This window comes from Eriocheir sinensis, chromosome 41 (genome assembly GCF_024679095.1).
Source record: "Eriocheir sinensis breed Jianghai 21 chromosome 41, ASM2467909v1, whole genome shotgun sequence".
Taxonomy (NCBI): Eukaryota; Metazoa; Arthropoda; class Malacostraca; order Decapoda; family Varunidae; genus Eriocheir; species Eriocheir sinensis.
This window is the reverse complement of record NC_066549.1, coordinates 12,317,674-12,339,239: the sequence shown is the minus strand read 5'-3', so window position 1 is coordinate 12,339,239 and position 21,566 is coordinate 12,317,674. Positions and strand designations below refer to the sequence as shown.

At 40.9% G+C, this 21,566-nt stretch overlaps 1 protein-coding gene across 12 annotated transcripts in view; it reads right to left on the bottom strand.

Moving 5' to 3' along the window:
• LOC127009656 (protein PFC0760c-like) overlaps positions 1 to 16,995 on the bottom strand; it is a 43,300-nt gene extending 26,305 nt beyond the window's left edge. For 2 of the 12 annotated variants that reach the window (XM_050882920.1, XM_050882924.1), the window contains exons 1-5: positions 16,747 to 16,893; positions 12,997 to 13,888; positions 10,676 to 11,272; positions 5,040 to 5,089; positions 1,139 to 1,379 (exon numbers count right to left, since the gene is read on the bottom strand). In XM_050882920.1, coding sequence (XP_050738877.1) covers positions 1,139 to 1,379; positions 5,040 to 5,089; positions 10,676 to 11,272; positions 12,997 to 13,866 — 1,758 coding nt within the window. In that variant the 5' untranslated portion in view covers positions 13,867 to 13,888; positions 16,747 to 16,893. Of the gene's footprint in view, positions 1 to 1,138; positions 1,380 to 5,039; positions 5,090 to 10,675; positions 11,273 to 12,996; positions 13,889 to 15,454; positions 15,474 to 15,814; positions 15,877 to 16,084; positions 16,146 to 16,746 lie in introns of those variants that run through there. The other 10 variants (XM_050882923.1, XM_050882922.1, XM_050882921.1 and 7 more) reach the window with 10 other exon arrangements.
• Positions 16,996 to 21,566: the final 4,571 nt, after the last annotated feature.

Here is a 21,566-nt window from a genome sequence, read left to right as displayed (position 1 = left end):
TTTCATCACTATTTTTTGTCTGACTGACTGGAGTGTCGGTGTAGTGTGGTGGTGGCAGTGAGGCAGCGATACTTGTTAACAAAGGAAAGCGTGATGCATGCTATGTGTCTTCCACAGTGACCTTCCTCATGTTATTGTGTTTATTTTACATTTTCAAAACCTGTTTCTGTTTTGGTGCCTTGTTTTGTTTTGTTTGACTGACTGGAGTTTCGGCTTAGGTGCGGAATCAGACAGTTTGGTGAAATGCTTTTGCCTATATATTTCAGTATATTTTACTTTTTTCCCGTAATGATGGGCGTGTAATGCAGACTGGGTGTCATGAAGTCAGTGTACACAACGGACTTAAGCCATTCCTTGCCTCCACCTCGCAAAGTATGGGTTCGACTTGCACAACTTGAATGTGGGAAATATTTTTGGGTCGTCACATAGCAGACGTTTCACGTAGTGTGAAGAAACGTAGAGGACATAACTGCTGTACAATTATTTGCACATTTTTTTTAGCTTTATTGCTTTGCTCAGGAAAATCATAGGCAAGACTAGAATTTAGGATCTCCATGACCTAGTTATTTTCTTCTCTTGGTTATAGTCAATAACATAATACAGAAAGATGGGAGCTAAGAACCTAATTAAGATAGCCTTGGGTAATACTAGCTGTTACAAATCTGCATGAAAAAAATTACTTTTGTGTTCTCATTTGTCTTTGAAATATTAGACAAACATTATCACAAAAATAAGCAACCAATCCAGGGAAGATTTGTGGAACTCTCCAGAGATGGACTCTGGCTCCAGTTTGAGAAGACAAATGCATATACTGCTGTAATATGTTTATGCCTTATATGTTGAAAAAAAAAACTAAACAATAACAAGATGAACACAAAAAAGAAGGTTCAGGAAAATATCCCAATTAATTAAACAGATTCTACCAGTCAATGAATGAGTTGTAATATTTTTGTCTGTAATTCTACTGCTGGTAATACTACCACTAGCAACAACAACAATAATGAAGACAACAACAACAACTTAGTAAGTACATAGTAGCTAAATAAACTCTACTGGTATTTTAATGAGGTTTGACTTCATGTGATTACAACAACAGCAACAACAACTCTGCCAAAACATAACAATGCACTAAACAAACCTTATAGCCCTCTGAAAGATTAGTAATCTCTTCATCTGTGATTCTATTAGATTCTTCTTCATACTTATCCCTCTCACGACTTCTTTCACTTTCACCACAAGATGACATTTCTGATGTTCTTGACTGAGATAAATCCAAAGAACTCTCAGTTGTGTCATGCGACAGAGGTGAGGATCTCAAAGTACTCCCAGTCAAATCTTCAGAAACTGAGGGTTTGTGACTTGCATCATCTGTGTAAGAACTATTGAACACATATTATCCTATACAAGGAATAAGCCATTAAAATATCATGCTATTGACAGTCTAACACTCATTTACAAGAGAGGAAACTCTGGCACTAATGATAAATTGAGATGGTAGCCTTGAGTGCAAAGTACATGATCCAATTCAAATTTCAGTAGTATTAAATGTGTATCTAGGGCATTATTACCATCTCAAACTTCAGTTTCAATGCCTCTGAGATATATATATATATATATATATATATATATATATATATATATATATATATATATATATATATATATATATATATATATATATGTATATATATATATATATATATATATATATATATATATATATATATATATATATATATATATATATATATATATATATATATATATATATATATATATATATATATATATATATATATATATATATATATATATATATATATATATATATATATATATATATATATATATATATATATATATATATATATATATATATATATATATATATATATATATATATATATATATATATATATATATATATATATATATATATATTCCTTGTTTGCCATCAGATGAGAGCATTCAGAGGGGAAAACAATAGGAATGGGGTCTCAGCACACGTAGTAGACACGACGATGTAGCACCCGCACGCTCATGTTCACTTATGTTTGTGCTCTAGTGTACGATCTTTATGTTTTCAGCACTACAGTGTGCATTCGTTTTGGTTTACGAGTTTTTTGGTTTGCGAGCAAAATTCTGAAACAAATTAAGCTCATAAACCGAGGTTACATATATATATATATATATATATATATATATATATATATATATATATATATATATATATATATATATATATATATATATATATATATATATATATATATATATATATATATATATATATATATATATATATATATATATATATATATATATATATATATATATATATATATATATATATATATATATATATATATATATATATATATATATATATATATATATATATATATATATATATATATATATATATATATATATATATATATATATATATATATATATATATATATATATATATATATATATATATATATATATATATATATATATATATATATATATATATATATATATATATATATATATATATATATATATATATATATATATATATATATATATATATATATATATATATATATATATATATATATATATATATATATATATATATATATATATATATATATATATATATATATATATATATATATATATATTATATATATATATATATATATATATATATATATATATATATATATATATATATATATATATATATATATATATATATATATATATATTTTGTGATGGTAGGGAACCCATTACCAAGGGAAACAGGCAAGTTTGACACTTGATTTACCACAGTGAACCTTTCCTAGGTTTCCCCAGCCACAGTAAACCTTTCCTAGGTTTCCCCAGCTACCTGTTTATCAGATGGCCCCAATGAAATGATGAACAGCTGGGTGGGCTGATTGCAGACTAGTCAGACCAGAATTGAACCAAGTCCCACACATTCGTAGCTAGGCGTGCACAGAATCAAACATACATCATGTATTTTATTATGGAATGCAGTAATACCTCGGTTTACGAGTGCCATACTTTACGAAAGTTTTTATTTACGAGCAAAAAAAAAAAAAAAAAAAAAAAAAAAAAAAGCCTTGGTTTATGTGCTGTGAGTGGCTGAGTGGATAGCATGACGGCGCCGCGTCCAGGCCGACACGGGTTCGCGCCCCACCCGGTGCCACAAGCTGGGATTTTTCAGTCCCCACCGAGTGGCCTAAGACTACCCACATGTTGTCCAGAAGACCACCTGTCAACCCGGACTATAGATTCCAGGATCAAAGATGAGTTCCGGGGGGCAGCATGAACCACTGCAAGATGGTGCCACCATAAACACTTGCCTGCACCACGATGGGCTAGGGAAGCATCCTATTTGTACAAGTTAAAGACATGAGCATGGGTTCCATTTGTTCGCCAAAAGACGAGAGCACTCAGAGCAGAAAACAATAAGAATGGGGTCTCAGTCCGCATTGTGCACTCGCAGACGTAGCACACAACGCGCTCGTGTCCACTTACATTTGTGCTCTGGTGTGCGATCTTTGTGTTTTCAGCACTACAGCGTGCGTTCATTTCGGTTTACGAGTTTTTAAGTTTGCGAACAAAACTCTGGAGTGAATTTAGCTCGTATATCCGAGGTATGACTGTATGGATTTTGTTATGGTTTATATTAGTATCGAACTTAATAATAAAAGATTATGCTAATGCTGAACACATAAATAAAAACTTTAAAAATATTATACCATGAGAGATAGACATGGAAACTGAGGTGTATTTTTTACAAAGGTGCATCATATACATAAAAAGTATAGAACAAAGATTTTCTAATCAATGACAGCAGCAGAGATACAAGATGATTATGAGTACAAATAGCTCATACGTAAAAATTCTCTCTCTCTCTCTCTCTCTCTCTCTCTCTCTCTCTCTCTCTAAGAGGATATCTGTTTTCCAAACATCTGCAGACAGAGGGAAGTCTAAATCAAGAGGTAGTTCAGTTGATGAGAATTCACAAATTCGAGGATAAGTTAGATAGAAATGAATATGGAGGCCTGACAAAGTCAGCATGATTCAATCCTGTAAACTACAATTTGGTAAGCACACACACACACACACACACACACACACACACACACACACACACACACAGCATGGAGCTGTGGAATGGACTAGAGGAGGAGGTGGTTTGTGCAAGAAACATTCATAATTTTAAGGAAAAGTTGGATAAGAGAGGATATGGAGACGGGACAGCGCGAGCGTAGCTCTTTTCCCGTATGTCACAACTAGGTAAATACAACTAGGTAAATTCACACACACACACACACACACACACACACACACACACACACACACACACACACACACACACACACACACACATGCTCTGTGGGACAGTGGTTAGCACTCTCGCCTCATAAGAAAGAAGTCCGAGGTTCAATTCCTGGCCGGAGTGGATATGAATGGGCAGTCTCCTGTAATCCATGCCCCCTGTTCACCCAGCAGTGAATGGGCACTGAGTGTCAGTCAGGAGTTGTGTCCCTCCCTCCAGGTGTATACTAGTGTGTGGTTTCAGATGTATCCAGAGATCAGTCTCCTCTGAGCTCCACACTCAGTAAAGGAGGTTAAAACTGGCTGGCGATCATGAGTCTATCGTGTGGTCAGACTATTGTGAACTTACACACACACACACACACACATACACGCATACACAAACACACACACACACATGCATGCACTCCACTTTGATAGCTCAGTGGTTAAAGCTCTGCGCTGCCAGGCTTTGCGTCTTGGCAGGTGAAGGTTCAAGCCCTATTCAGGCTGGGATTTTTCCTCTGACAAGAAGCACTAACTGTCCCCCCTTGAGCAAGGGGGATCGGGTGTGTGGTGTGTGAAGGTTCTGACAGTACCCAGAGTTGGACTATAATGAGCTTGCTTTAATCGGGAGGGTACTTGCTGGTGATGAAAAGTCCAGCTCTTGATCAGGCCGTGGTGAATTACACACACACACACACACACACACTTACCCATGTGTTTCTTTCTCCATCTGCCCTGGCAGGTCAGCTTCTGCAGTTTGCTGTGAAATGTCAACAGCAGAAAAAGATTACTCTAGTACTTCTCACATCTATAATTCAGAGGCTAATTAAAGAAACCTGAACAAAATTTTGTTGACATCTTTATCCCATTTTGCCATTACTGTCAACTGAAAACTATATGCATCTTCTATGACAGCGGTTCCCAAACTTTTCAGGCCACGCACCACCTCCCAGGCTGTGACCAAATCCACGCACCCCCGCTAAGATTCAAGCAGTACTAAGGTCCCGTCGATTTCCTGAAATTTTGTCCATTTATTATGAATGTTGTGCTCGCAAAGTATGAGGCTCTGAACGATGGCTATCAAAACTGAACGAAAATGTACCTGGGGAGTGGATGAATGTGCTCAGAGTCTGGGTAAGTTTCAAACAAAGGGCCGTATTACAAGTCAAACCCGAGAAGTTTTGGGTCCCTACAAAGGTCGGTTTGGGGGCCGTACTACAAGTCCAATCCGAGAAGTTTTGGGTCCTTGCAGAGTTCAGGATGAATAACTCTGTAGGGACCCAAAACTTCTTGGATTGGACTTGTAATACAGGCCAAAGAACAGATAACTCCGCTGAAGCATACAGCATACGTTAGTTTTAAAACAATGGCAGTTGATGATGTGTTTGAAATTTTAATGAAACAAAATCCACCATTACATTATTTTTTCTCCTTACACACCCCTAGTGATCAGCTAATGCACCCCCAGGGGTGTGCGCACACCACACTTTGGGAACCGCTGTTCTAGGATATAAATCATAATTAGAATTACTTTTTTATGCAATATCACATAATACTTAAAGATCATTAATGATTGAAAACAATTAAGTTGAAAATTTAAAATAGCTGCTACTCCCACTGTTACAGGTTTGCCTTCCCTAAACAAATGTTGACTTTTCTTTTTGAAACTCAGCAAATGATACAAACTACTTACTAATGGAGGACATACGCCTGGGGAGTATCGTTTCACTCACTCGACACTTCCACTCCCAATGGTCACCCCAAGCAAGCTCCCATGGAACTGACTTTTCATCCCAAGTCCATCCTGGCAGGATCAATCAACTTGCCCCAGCTATGAGGGCTAGGAGTTAGGTGGGTGTCCACTTGGTCTCTTCCACTCAGAATTATCTCATAGAGAAACAACTCTATGAGAAAGATTGACATCCAGGAGTCATGCCATGTGCCCACATAGAGGGAATTGGTGTTCATGTATTAAGCTGGTAACAGGCCTTAATACAGTTTCATCACATAGTTGCTGGCTCGACAGTCATTCCAGTGATACCCTAAAATCCTGTGAAGGCACTTGGTACCAAAGGGATTGACATGCCTCTCCAAGTCACTACACAATGTCCATGTCTCAGACCAACACAGTAAAACAGGGAGAACAAGCAACCCAAAGATTCAAATCTGTCTGCCTGCATAGTTATCGACAAGGCCATATACTCTTGTTGAGTGAGTCCATAACACCGTGGGCCAGGCCATTCCGTTGAGTGACTTCCTGGTAAGATCCACCATTGTTATGCACCACAATACCAAGGTATTTAAAACTTTTGGTGACCTCAACATCCTCACCACATGCATGAAAAGACTGATCTGTGTTATCCAACAAGCCTCCAAATGACTGGACCTTGACCCAGGTGACCATCACTCCCAGAGGCTTTGCCTCCTCATGCAATGCTTTGAAAGCCAACACCAGGACCTCTAGCAATTCCATGGGAAGCACACCATCATCAGCAAACATAAAGTTAGCAACCTTGATGTAGCCAACAGATGCTTGGCAATAACTTTGATCAACAACTCTGCCTAATATCCAGTCCATGCAAGTGTTGAAAAGTGATGGAGCAAGGACACACCTCTGCCTTACTCCTGAATTAACAGGGAAAAAGCTGGAAATGCTTTCCCCACACTTCACAGCACTTTCACTCTCAAAGTGAAGGCCAGTCATTAGGTCAATAATCCTTGCAGGAATCCCATGGATCCACATAATGTCCCAGAGTGCCTTACGATGCACTGAGTCAAAAGCCTTCTTGAGATTGATATTGGCTGTGAGTAGCCCCTGTCAAAACTCACATCAGCATTCCACCAGGACACAAAGTGCTAGAATACAGTTAATTGTTGACCTGTTAGGCATGAACCCAGATTGATCAGTCTAAAGCTTTAGCAGATGAGAATGAATTCACATTAGCAACAGATGAGCAAGCACCTTGCCCAGCACACTGAGCAGTGTAATACCACAGTAATTGATGCAATCCTGTTGCTCCCCTTTCCTTTTTCAAATAAGGAAAACCAACACCCTATTCTAGTCAAGAGGAATGGCACCGAACTGCCACATGGCTGACAGTACTACATGCAACCCATGGATAATGGCTTCACCCCCAACTGTCAACATCTCTGCACTGATATTATGGATCCCAGCTGCCTTTCCTCCCTTCAACTTCCTTACAGCCTCTCTCACCTCTTCAAGAGAGCGTGGAGTTTCATCTAGTGGTGGATCAGCAGCCACCACCTACAACCCTGTTGGAGGGAGCCAGCCCCTGGGGGCTCTGCTGTGTACAACTGCCTAAAGTACTCTGCTCACTGAGCCCAGTACCCATCCACATCTGATACTATCTGCCCATCAGCCATTCAGATAGTACTCATCTGAGATGTGGCTTTGGAATGGAGCTTCTTCAAAGGTTATAAGGGAGGTCTAAGGCCATTTGCATTTAGACAACGCTCGACTTACTCAGCAAGACCTCTGACCTCAGAAGGGTTCTAGTCCTTCATGACAGAATCCTGTATCGCTCATCCCCAGCCAGTCTGGCAGCATGACTCTTTTTTACGTTTTCCAGTGTCTCCCCAGAGGCAACTCTACTCCTAGACCTTGAGCACTCTCCAATGCATTCCTTGGAAGCTCTGAGTGTCATATTTAAAGGTATCCCACAACTCTCCAGGGTCCTCCTGAGTGCTAAGCACTTTAATCCAATTAGAGGCTGCCACTGCATACTCCTGAGCACACGCCTGGTCCCTCAGTTTCTCAAGATAAGACCCTGAAGGGTTGCATCTTGAAATTTTCTTGGACCTGATGCATATCCTCAGTTATATAAAAAGTCTGTGGTCTGTTGCATAAAACTCAGCACTCCAGAAAACCCTACAATTCTGGAAGATCCTCCAATGAGTACTAACAAAAATGTGATAAAACTTCCTTTGTCACACTGCCAGCATTGCTATACTAGGTCCAGTAACGAGGCTAACATATCTGGAACCAAGAACCAGCAATCCTCCACGTTCTGGAATTTGCACAGCTCAGGAGTGAACTATTTACATTTCTGGTGCCAGACCCATGGGGACCAACACTCAACTCTTAGCCAACTCTCTCTATGTCCGTAACTGCACTGAAGTCTCCAAAGACAATGAGCATGTCACATTGGGGGAACTGATCAGCTATAGAGTCAAGCTTGTCACAGAACATCTCTTTCTCCTCAAGTCCATACATCTCGGTTGGGCCGTACACTACAATAACATATGAACCCCAAGGTGTGCTTCAACCTCACCAGCATCATAAAGCTCATTCCAGAGTAACCCCAACGACAGGGGACTGCAGTCAGTTAGAAATGGCTAGGACTACTCCCTTGAGACAGACACCATTGCTCTGGCCTGACCAGTAGTAAGTATAACCTCCACCACTAATCTCTCCATTGCCAGGCTCCCCATCCACCCACACTTCACAGCACTCTCACTCCTAAAATACAAGTCAGTCAATAGACCAGGAATCAAAATCGGAACAACGCAGGACTAAAACCTTTCTGAGAAGGAATAAGGAGAGGTATGTCAGAGGTCTCACTAAGGAAGTTGAGGGTTGTTTAAATGAAAACGACCTTAGACCTGCCTTATGAGTTCTGAAAAAGCTCCAATCCAAATCCACATCTCAGATGAGTATGATCTGAATGGCTGATGAGCAGATAGTATTAGGTGCATATGGGTACTGGACTCAGTGAGCTCAGTACTTTGGGCAGTTGTACACAGCAGAGACCCCAAGAGAACAGCTTCCTCTGACTGGGCTGCAAATGGTGGCTGCTGATCCACCAATAGACAAAACTCCACCCTCTCTTGCAGAGGTGAGAGAGGCTGTGAGGAAGCTGAAGGGTGGAAAGGCAGCTGGGATCTGTAATATCGGTGCAGAGATGTTAGAAGCAGGGGGTGAAGCTGTGATCCGTGGGTTGTATGCGGTACTGTCTGCTATGTGGCTGTCCAGTGCCATTCCTCTTGACTAGAAAGGGGGCTGGATGTCGCTATCAGGAAAGAGGAAGGGGACCGACAGGGCTGCAACAATTACCATGGTATTACACTGCTCAGTGTGCCGGGCAAGGTGCTCGTTCATCTGCTGCTGATGGAAATTCAATCTCAACTGCTAGTTTCGGAGACCTGAGCAATCCTGGTTCATTCCTGGCAAGTCAACAATTAATCCTTGTGGAATGCCAATGCGAGTTTTGACAGGGGCTGCTAGCAGCCTATGTCAATCTCAAGAAGGCTTTTGACTCAGTGCATCGTAAGGAACTCTAGGATATTCTGCGGGTTTACTGACCTGATGATTGGCCTTTGCTCCGAGACTGAGAGTGCTGTGAAGTGTCGGGGAGGGGTTTCCAGTTTCTTCCTTCTTAATTTAGGAGGCAGGGGTGCATCTTTGCTCCATCACTATTCAACATTTGCATGGACAGGGTATTAGGCAAAATTACTGATCAAAGTCGTTGTGGAGCATCTGTTGGCAAAATCACAATCAAAGATCTTGTTTTTACTGATGATGTGTACTTCTCAAAGAATCACTGGAGGTCCTGAGGTTGGCTCTCAAAGTGCTGCATGAGGAGTCAAAGCCTCTGGGACTGAAGTTCTCCAGGGCCAAAACCAAGGTCCAGTCGTTTGGAGGCTTGTCTGTTAATGCATGTGGTGAGGATGTTGGGGTCACCAAAAGATTCATATACCTTGGCAGTGTAGTGCATAACAATGGTGGGTTTTACCAGGAAATCACTCAAGGGCCCACAGTGTTATGAACTCACCCAACACAAGTACTGTATATGGCATTGTCGCTATCTATGTAGGCAGACAAAGATTCAAATCTTAAAGTTGCCTGTGCTCCCTGTCTTACTGTATGGCTTTGAGACATGAATACTAAATACTGACTTGGAAAGGCGTGTCGATGCCTTTGGTACCAAGTGCCTTATGGGGTATCACTGAAATTACTATACTTCTCGAACCAGCGACGACACCATGAAACTGAATTGAAGCCTGTTGCTAACTTAGTTTGTGAACATCACCTCCAGATATATGGGCATGTGGCACTCCTCCCATTTGTTGATCCTGCTCACAGAGTTGTCTACGTACAAGACAACCCTGAGTGGAGGAGACCAACGAAAAGCCCACGAAACTTGGCTGGGGCAAGTTGACTGATCCTGCTGAGAAGGACTTGGGATGGATAGGGCAGCTGCATGGGAGCTTGCTCGGAAGGACTATTTGGAGTGGAGATGGAGAGTGAGTGAAGCAATGTGACCCCTGTGTATGCTCCCCATTAGTTAGTTAAATATTTCTAATTATATAATTAATGACTTCTTACCTGTTTCATAGCAGAGGTTGATGTACAATTCTTCAGAGATTTTTTCTTTTTTATATTCACTGCATCAGAAAAGGTACTCTTCATGCCCTTAATATCATTGAAAGAAATTTTCTTCTTTTTGTTAGGAATCATTTGTGTATTTGTCTTGGAAAACTGAGTTGCATGAGATTCACTGATCTTCTCTTCATCAATTACTTGTGAAGGACTTTTGTCACTATCATTAAGGGCTTCTGACTGACTGCTCTGGCCAGCTGACATTATTTGAGACGGTTTCTTCTTCCTACCCTTATTTGACTCTGGGTGTTTTTTCATGTTAATTTGAGCTCCATGCAACTTCTTTTTCTTGAATCCCAGAATGCTAGGTAGATTTTTCTTTGTACCCTGAGTCTTATTCTTCTTTTTCTTGGGTGATTTGCGCTGAACTGGTGTGTGAGTGAAGGAGTCCTCCTTTCCAGATTCATTTTCTTCACCAAAAGTTCCAGTGTCATCAAATTTGTCTTTGTCAACACACACTTCTTCTTTTATTATTTCTGTTGGTGCATTATCCATTGATTTACTTTCTTCTCCAGGTTGGCTGCTCCGTAGAGTATCAGAGTCCTATGGTAAGAAGACTTTTATTAAGAAAACGTGACTGACCATCGTTCTTATAAATTCAAAAAACACTTGATACTCTAAAAACTAGTTGAAAGTATATTACCTTGACTATATAATAGGTACGCTCTCTCTCTCTCTCTCTCTGTCTGGCCTAATGTAGACAAAGTGTGTGTGTGTGTGTGTGTGTGTGATGAATATATACGAACAAAGATACATACAGTAAACACTCAGTTATACACATCTTTTCAGGCAAGGCCCTGACAGCAGGGCATGGAGTACGATACAATATGATAATAATTTTTGTGATTCAAACCTCAGAGCAATACCACACCGTAATTTAATAATTCGCATTGTACTGGAAAAATTGGTCCGTATCGTACTAGAATGAAAAATCATCGTAATGTAATTTCGTATTTGTTTCCGCACTTAAACAGAATAAGGCTACACACACAATGTACACACACATGTATTCATAAAATTAACACACATATACACAAGTATTTACACCCTCAATGTACTATACACACAATATACTTACACATGAAAATCACACATGTACACACATAATTAAACACATACATATACACAAGCATTTGCACACACAATACAGAGCGCCAAAGTTGTGGTGAAACTCAAAAAAAAAAATTGGTAAATTTTTGTATTTTTTTTCATTCTGGAATGAATCTCATTGAATAAAAGTTGTAGAAAATCATCTGTATAATTCAACTGTGAAATCAGATTATGATTTGGATTGACTGTTTGGCTGGAGTTCCATGATTCCCAAACAATTCCAAAGTACAGGTGTTTGGAGGCTTGCTAGATGAAACTGTACAGTCTGTTCATGCGTGTGGCGAGAATATTGAAATTTCAGAAGGCTTCATGTATCTTGGTAGTGTAGTTCATAACAACGGTGAGTCTCGCCAGGAAGTCTTACAGAGGATTAGTTTGGCCCATGGTATTATGGACTCGCTCAACACATGTAGTATATCCTGCTCATCAGGTTGTCTCTGTAAGAGAGAATCCTGAGTGGAGGAGGCCAAGGGGACACCCACAGAGCTCGTGGCTTGAGCATGTCGATAGATCCTGCCACAAGGTACTCAGGATGGGAAGAGGGCCTGCATGGAGATGCCCAGCGGGACCCCCGGGCTTGGCATCGTAAGGTGGGTAAGGCGACGCGTCCCCCGAAGTATGCCCCCACTGATTAGACATAGTTATCGAAAGCTTTTAACAGGGTCTGACAAATCTTTGCTTTCTGACCTATCCTGCTATGGATTCCATTTCTCTCTTTATAGCCTCTTTTTGGCTATATTTTTCGTCCTTTATATGTGGGAGCAGCACTACATCAGATTTTTCTTTATTGTCACCCTTGAGTAGTCTTTGTTCTTAAAAAAATGTGAAAAAAAATGCCTGAATGAGTGTGGCAACCATATGAAAGCACACACCAGTGCTTTGAAGGCAAACCATGAGTGCTTACAGCAGGCACCAAAAAACCTTGAGAATTTGGTGACTAAACATCAATCTGTTTTGAAGATATTTAGGTAAAGGACAGACAGACAACAAAAAACATCATTCTTCTCCTTGGAGGAGGGCGATAATAATACCCAAGTATTAAAATATCTACTTTTGTTGAAACACAAATAAATAAAACTGAACCTACAACATGCATACTAATAAGAGTGTGTACTGTGTGCGACCTTATCATTCTACAATAAATAGCATGAAATTACTTCTCTGTTTGGTTCTCCACTTCCAGACTTCATCAAAAGTGAGTTTTTCTCTTTCTTGATTTTCTTGTCAGGACAGGGGTGTGGTTTACCAAACTTGGGTTTTTTTGGTAACGTCTTTCCTTTATTGCTAGGAGGTATATTCTGATTGTCTACAGTTTCAGTTGACAGAGAAGGGGATGGAGTAGAGGCTATTTCTGAGGTACCATTTGTAATTACTGGTTTGAAAGCAGATATTTCTGAATGATTAAAAGAAGAAATCCCAGCATGTTTCTTTACAGGTTCTTCTTCAGATGTAATCAACCTCTTTTTTGCTTTGTTAGGCAGCAAAGGCACTTTGGAGGCTTTACTACGGCCTGCCTTAAAAATGGGAACCCTTTTGACTACTGGGTGAGCTGAAGCAGAATCACTAATGCTAGAAGTTTTATAAGCATTGCAAGAATCTTTTATCTTCTGTTTTTCTAACAGAGATGCCTTATGTAAGCTGTCAAAACTGTCAAACACATTTGAAGTAGCCAGATGATTCTGACCTGAGTGCAAGTGAATATTCTTAAAAGTATCTCCCCCTCTGTTTGCTGCTTGAAAAACAGATGCACATGTATCTGTGGGTTCTCTCAGAGAATTAGAGATAACTCTGTTAGCACGCTGGAAGAAAGAAGTTTCAAGTGGGGCTTCTTGACCAAGTGGCCCTTGAGGACCCTGAGTGGCTGGAGTAAATAATGGAAAGGAATCATTTCCTCCAGAGCTGTTTGTGGCCAGATGAGAAGAATGCTCCATTTGGTTGGCCTTTTCCCACAGACTTACATGGCCGCTATCACACATGTGGTCACGGGGGGGTGCCAAGAAATCCACTTGTGTGTTTATGCCACTCATCCTCAGAACCACACACAGGAAGCTGAAATCAAGATAGGTGGGTGGTGTGATTGATTTACATAAATATAAATTATGTTCAGACCACATAATCTATGGTTTAAAAATTAAATAGGTGGACTGTCCTTGAACCTAAAAGAAATTTTAATAAATGGCCCCCCAAGACTTTGCATTCCTTCTTTTATAAGTGTTAAGATGAAGTGGCAGTCAAGTTTGTTATTAAATGAATCACTCGTGTTGCACTGAACCATTGAGAGTTGGAAGTTCATTGAATTCTCATGCTACAAGATGAGTGTAGAAAAATCTGGTGCAGTCTGAATTATCTTTTACACTAGTTTTGTACTACCATTATTTCTCTTTTGAGATGCGTCATCAATCATAAGAATTTTGGACGTTTGTCTACAAGCCATTAAGCATTTTGAAACATTCAATCGGTTTTCCTCCGAAGTAAACTTTTTCCAGAGAGAACATGTTAAGAGATCGGAGCCTTTCATCATAAGGTTAATTACGTAAGAATAAGATCTTTGCCGCCCTATGTTGAACACCTAAGTTAGCAATGTCCTTTGCATGGTGGCAAGACAAAAACTGTACCACATACACAAGTGAAGTCTGATCAATCTACAGGTATCCTTCATTTAATGAGGGGTTGGCTATCACGAACCTCCTACATAGCCGATATGTAAAACTACACTTTTGGGCAGGGTTGTTTGATTTAAATCCAGTTGATTTAAATCAGATTTAAATCAAGATTTAAATCTTGAATTTTTTTTAATATTTGATTTGTTTAAATGTCACCGATTTAAATCTTGATCTTATAGCAGGGCAACAATATAGAATGTAAAAATAAAGAAATATTGTTTTTTCTGCAACTTCTCTTCTGTGTTGGTAAGATTTGCAGATCTTGGGCTTGAGTGTTCATCGTTGGCCCTGTCCACCCTCAAAACAAAAAGAGGGGCTAGGTGGCCCCTCCTCCTCTGAAATGCATGGGTCCTCTGGGCTTTACCTAGCTAGAACCTGTCACTGGCAGGCTCACCTGATGTGGATGAATCAAGGTATCCCATCGTATGGCCAGGCCCCCGAACAGAACCTGGCCAGGGTCGAGGCTCGTGCAATGACCCCAACCTCAACTCTTCACTTTCTTTTTGCCGTCCGAAGGTTGATCCAAGGCCTGGTTCTGCAGGCAAGCACTTCTTCTGACATCCCTTCTTCGAGATGTAGGGGTTCTGTAGGCTTTGCTACTTTGGTGCCAGGCTGGCTCACCAATGCGGATTCAATGAGGAAACCTACCAAGCAGTCAGTCCCTCCAATGAACCAGGTCAAGGTCGAAGCTCACTCTGCAGCCCCAACCTCTAGCCAATTTCTTGATTTGTTTAAGATAAGCAAAATTATACTACTAGGGGTTGCAGGCCCCTCCCCAACTACTCCTAGTCAGGGTCTGGACTGACTGCTAGCCATGGTCAGGGACACAGAACTCTGAGAGGATAAATACCCTGGACACCAATAAAGAAGCATTAAAAGGAGGGAAAATGAGAAGCAGCTCAGAGGTTGAGGACGCTGGCTGCACTCACCCACAGACCAGCCCCTTCCTTACCTTCTTGTCCTGCAGTTAACTTGTGAAAGCACAAGTTAATTATGATCTGCTTTAGTTTAAGAAAATGGGGGGTGGCAGGGCGCAGGTTCGGTGCTGGCCTGACTCCATATCTCAGTCTCATTCTGATATTTACCTTTCTCTTAATTTATCTCAAACAACAACAGTCCAAATGGTGCCGCCGTTTTCCGATCACTATATCACCAAAAGTGCAGAAAATCACATCCTATATCTAAAATGAAGCTTTGCCAAGGTCACATCACTCGAATCATGTGAACCACCCACAATGAAAAGTTGGCTCGTCACCTGCCCCCTCACTTTTCAGGGCTGCCCTACACTGCCCCTGTCCCCCATGAGACCTACGCTGATGGTGGTGTCTGTCGGGCTGTAACAACGCGTCCTCTGCTCAGACAGCGGCGATACACGGTTTTGTAGGAATCAGCTCGCAGCCGCAAAATAGCTCGCAGAGAGAGGTCCAACTAGCTTACTTTTTTTTATATATATTTCACTCACCGCTATCGTTTACTTGTCCCGTTTCGGCTCCAATACATGGCACAAACATCAGCGCAACACTTTCAATCAAGAGAGAGAGCTTTGCAACAAACGACTACGGCAGATTTTAGAAAGAATTACCCCACGTTGATATTCACTTAGTTCTTGCTTGTTTGATCCGATGTCTGGTGTGCTGTTTTCTTGCCGGCAATATCATGCAATTATTACAAGCTCACAAGTGGACAAACTAGGATGATAGCGGGAAATCCGTGAATAGAAAAAAATAATGGCAGCAGTAAATGGCAAATGCTAGGAGAATGGAAAAGAAGGGGAAGGGAAGGGGAGATTTATTATATCCTAAAATCTGTTCCTAGGCTGAACTATTAACCCAATAATTCCATTCCAGGTGAATTATTAGGTTTTTCTGCCGTGTATTCCCCCCGTGCGCATGCGAGGGGAATTCTTTCTAAAATCTGCTATGTTCGTTTGTGGTAAAGCTTCTCTTGATTATATGTGTTTCTCTGATATGTGTGCCATGTGTTGGAGCCGAAACAGGACAAGTAAACGATATAGCAGAAAGTGAAATATAGAAAAAGCAAGTTGAACCTCTCTGCGAGCTATTTTGCGGCTGCGAGCTGATTCCTACAAAAGCGGCCAACACTCGTCGATGGTGCTCTCCCTTGTTATTACGGAGACCTGCCATGGCAAACCCTTCATAATGCATTGCTAAACTTGCAGTATCCAGGTCTGAGCCGGGAAAAAACACACTGGAGTTTATTATACACACTCGAAGGTCCACTCACCGCACGAGGCCCGCGAAGCTCACCTGCCTCACCGGGAATGGCGCCGCCGCTGTTGCCACCTCAGCTTCTTCACCATTGCCAGATTATCGTACTCAGAGCAGCGGATTTAACGGTTTCTGGCCAATAACTGTTGCCAAGAAACATCTATAATTAACCATTTAAACGATAACCATATATGAAGGCAGTTTTTTGGTCGGCAATCGGCAAACATATGAGGAAGAATACGACAATCTGGCACGTTAAGCTTCTTCTTCTTCTTCTTTTGACCTGTGGTGCTTTCACTGCTTTGTATCGCTTTCTTTTTATTCACTTATTTACACTTTTCCATTCAGTATTACATCACTAAGGTTTTCTGTCCTTTTCTTTCCCTGATTTGCCTGCCTATGCGCCTTTGCTATTTTCCACAAGTATATATTACAGTTTTCACTCCACTTTCACTGCTCAATCTTTTTTTCCCAGCAGCATGCCAAGACCATTTTTGTGTGAGGTATTAAATTTACTGCTTCCTCCTTACATCCATATAGTCCCAACACGGCACTAAGGGTCGTATTTTGACATTTCATCGCCCAAGAACACAAATTTGACAAGGCTTTCGTAGGAGTTGTGGGCATTTCCAGTAGTTCTATGACCCTGGTGATAGGGTGACCCTTCCTCTGTACCATGAACCTATTGAAACACTCATTAGAACCCGATTGACCCCCTCTTTGACCTTTAAAAATAGATAATGTGAGAAACGAAAGTGTCTTGTAATTCCATCCTTATATTCCTCCTGCTTCCATCATACCTTACATAAAAATTTTCTTACCATGCTGTTGGGGAAAAAAAGAGTGAGCAGTGAAGGTGGAGTGAAAAGTGTAATAGTGAAAACCTAACAAAAGGGCATAGAAAAAGCAAGGCCAGGGGAAGGAAAGAGAAGTTAAAAGCAGAAAAACACATCAGCTTCGGGTAAAGTGTATAAGTGTGCACTGTGAAGTATCGAAGTATTGAAGAGGAGGACCTAAATAAGCGATACAAAGCGTTACAGGTCAAAAGAAGCTCTCACGTGAACTATTTCCAAAGGCCGAATAGGTGATTAATCGGGTTTTCTTGAGTGTTTTTTCAAGTTAATAACAGAAAAAACGTACGTCAAACTACCACCAGGATTATAAAATATACCTCTGGAAATACCCAAAACTCCTACAACAAAATCGTTGTCAAATGTGAGTGTAGCAGTGAAAATTTTGATCTCCCTCAAATTCCCACAACTTCAAAAAAAGATCCCACAAACAAACTTAAGAATGGATACACGATTATATATTTTGAATGGAAAATACTGCAGGTCGAACTGCTTCGATCTATTCTTTTCTACAAGCCCAAATAAATTAAATAGAATCCACATATGAACTTAAGTTTAGATAAGGAATTAAAGATTATTTTCTATGCTTTATAGCAAATACGGGCGCCAAAGTTGCCACTTCAAAAAGATAAAATCACATAATAAATCACTCTGCTCCAGTGGCGGATCCAGATAGGGGAAGGATTGGTAATAGAACTGGATAGGGGAAGGATTGGTAAGAAATGGTAAGAAATGGTTGTTAAGGTTTCACCCCCAAAAGTGTTGTGTCATGAGAATCGGAAGTGCTAAGGAAGAGAGTTTTATATACAAAATGGAAGAAGAATTACGGGAGGTTAAACATGAAAAGGATTTAGGAGTAATAATTGACAATAATTTGAGTTTTGATGAACACCTGGCTGAAAAAGTAAACAAGGCAAACAAGATTGTGGGAATTATTAGAACATTTATAACTTTGGATGAGTCAAAGTTCAAGGCCTTGTTTACTGCAATGGTACGCCCTCACCTTGAATACGCAAATCAAGTATGGTGCCCTTTTAAAAAGAAAGACATCGAAACTATTGAAAATGTCCAGAGAAGAGCCACCAAACAAATCCCAACACTTAAGAACATGACATATGAGGAAAGACTGATTAAACTTGATTTACCAACACTGGCATATAGAAGAGTACGAGGAGATATGATTGAAACTTACAAAATATTAAGCAGAATATATGATGGAGAAGTATGTGGGGACTTATTTACCATGAGTGTAGATGCAGGAACAAGAGGACACAGTAAAAAGTTGTACAAGAGCAGGTCAAGGTTGGACAAGAGGAAATATGCTTTCTGTAACAGAGTGGTAAATACTTGGAATAGTCTGCCGGAAGAGGTGGTGAATGCAGAGTCTGTTATAAGTTTTGAAAAGAAACTGGATAAAATATGGAAAGGACAAAGTATAAAATACGATTACAGAGCAAGTATTGAAGCTGGCCAGCGCGTCCGGCACCCAGACCAGGATATAGTAAGTTTGGAACTGGAGTCACAGGCCTGAAGGGGCCTCTTCCAGAAGTCATCTGTGAGTATGTGAGTGAGTAATGGGACTGGTGGATAAGGGAAGGATTCGTAATGGGATTGGTGGATAGGGGAAGGGTTGGTAATGTGACTGGTGGATAGGGGAAGGATTGGAAATGTGACTGGTGGAGAGAAGGGTTGGTAATGTGACTGATAGATAGGGTAAGGGTTGGTAATGGGACTGGTGGATAGGGTAAGGGTTGGTAAGGGGACTGGTCGATTGAGTAAGGATTGGTAATGGGACTGGTGGAGAGGGGAAGGGTTGGTAATGGGCCTGGTGGATAGGGGAAGGGTTGGTATTGGGACTGGTGGATAGGGGAAGGGTTGGTAATGGGACTGGTGGATAGGGGAAGGGTTGGTAATGGGACTGGTGGATAGGGGAAGGATTGGTAATTGGACTGGTGGATAGGGGAAGGGTTAGTAATGGGACTGGTGGATACGGGAAGGATTGGTAATGGGACTGGTGGAGAGGGGAAGGGTTGGTAATGGGACTGGTGGATAGGGGAAGGATTGGTAATGGAATTGGTGGTTAGAGGAAGGGTTGGTAATGATACTGGTGGAGAGGGGAAGGGTTGGTAATGGGACTGGTGGATAGAAGGATTGGTAATGGGACTGGTGGATAGAGGAAGGGTTGGTAATGGGACTGGAGGAGAGGGGAAGGGTTGGGAATGGGACTGGTGGATAAGGGAAGGGTTGGTAATGGGACTGGTGGATAGGGGAAGGATTGGTAATGGGACTGGTGGATAGGGGACGGATTGGTAATGGGACTGGTGGAGAGGGGAAGGGTTGGTAATGGGACTGGTGTATAGGGGACGGGTTGGTAATGGGACTGGTGGAGAGGGGAAGGGTTGGTAATGGGACTGGTGGATAGGGGACGGGTTGGTAGTGGGACTGGTGGAGAGGGGAAGGGTTGGTAATGGGAGTGGTGGATAGGGGATGGGTTGGTAATGGGACTGGTGGATAGGGGAAGGGTTGGTAATGGGACTGGTGGATAGGGGACGGGTTGGTAATGGGACTTGTGGATAGGGGAAGGATTGGTAATGGGACTGGTGGAGAGGGGAATGGTTGGTAATGGGATTGGTGGATAGGGGAAGGGTTGGTAATGGGATTGGTGGATAGGGGAAGGATTGGTAATGGGACTGGTGGATAGGGGAAGAGTTGGTAATAGGACTGGTGGATAGGGGAAGGATTGGAAATGGGACTGGTGGATAGGGGAAGAGTTGGTAATAGGACTGGTGGATAGGGGAAGGTATTGTCAAGATAAGTCAATAATGATTATAATTTAATAACATTTAATTTAAATACTTATTGTTGATTAAAAAAAATAATAGTAAAATACTAAGGCCATGTAAACATGTTTCATTTTGATTGAGGCTGAAAATAGCTAGGTTTAAAGAATACTGTAGGAAAATGTTTTTTTTTTTTTTTTTTTTGTTTTTTTTACGTCGCTGCCTGTTGTGCCGGTAGGCATCTTCCTGGTGGGGCCTGATGGTTGGCCCAAGGCTTCTTCCAGGTGGGGCCTGATGGTCGGCCCAGCCCGATCTGGCGCAGGCGAGTGTTTATAGTGGCGCCATATGTCTTCAACATATTATAATGACATTGGTACCCATGAAAATGGAGACTGCAACCTTATAAATTAGGCTATTATATAAAGATGCACTTATAACCCAACGTAAAGGAGTTTCTAGCTGAAGACCCTTCACGTACATGAGCAAATAGTAACCTAACCTATCACCACTGAAATAGTAATATTTCCCCGCATTTTAAAATCTCATAAACGAGTAATAATAATGGAAACCATTACGGTTACCAAAGTGATGATTAGTAAATACAATCTAAACAAATAACGTGTTAACTTTTAGAGTGAGTTGGGTGTGATTCTAGATCGAGTTTTACCAAGACAGGTATGGCTCACCAAAAGCTAGCTTCTGTTCATCAAACTCTAGTAACACGTCCGGTCTATTAGACTGTGGCCTTGATGAGTGCGAAATATCCATTGTGAGTCTGCAATAACAGCTAGAGTCCTGTGGGAGATCACATCCAATAATTTTGGCCATAAGGGCCACAGCTTCCCTCATCAGCTTCGATGGCTGGACCTGAGGTGAACGATTGTTTCAGTCCTTGTAGTGCTGTGCCTCTCTCACAATGATTTCCATAGGCAGTACAAAGGGAGGGCGGTTATGACAGCTAGACACACACAATGGCAGTGTGTGTGTCTTGTCATAACCGATGGTTTCCTCCCAAGACGACTGACTGTTAGCACACCGCTGTCTTCTCAGCGGCCTTGCAGTTAAATTATACACTTTGTATCCCCTCTGTGGCATGTTTCTACAGCCAAAGGCTAGGCAGCAAGGCACTGTTACATTAAAAAGCAGCCAAATCCGCTTCCAAAATAGGTAAAATTGTTTTTATTACCTCAGTTCAAAGGTAGGCT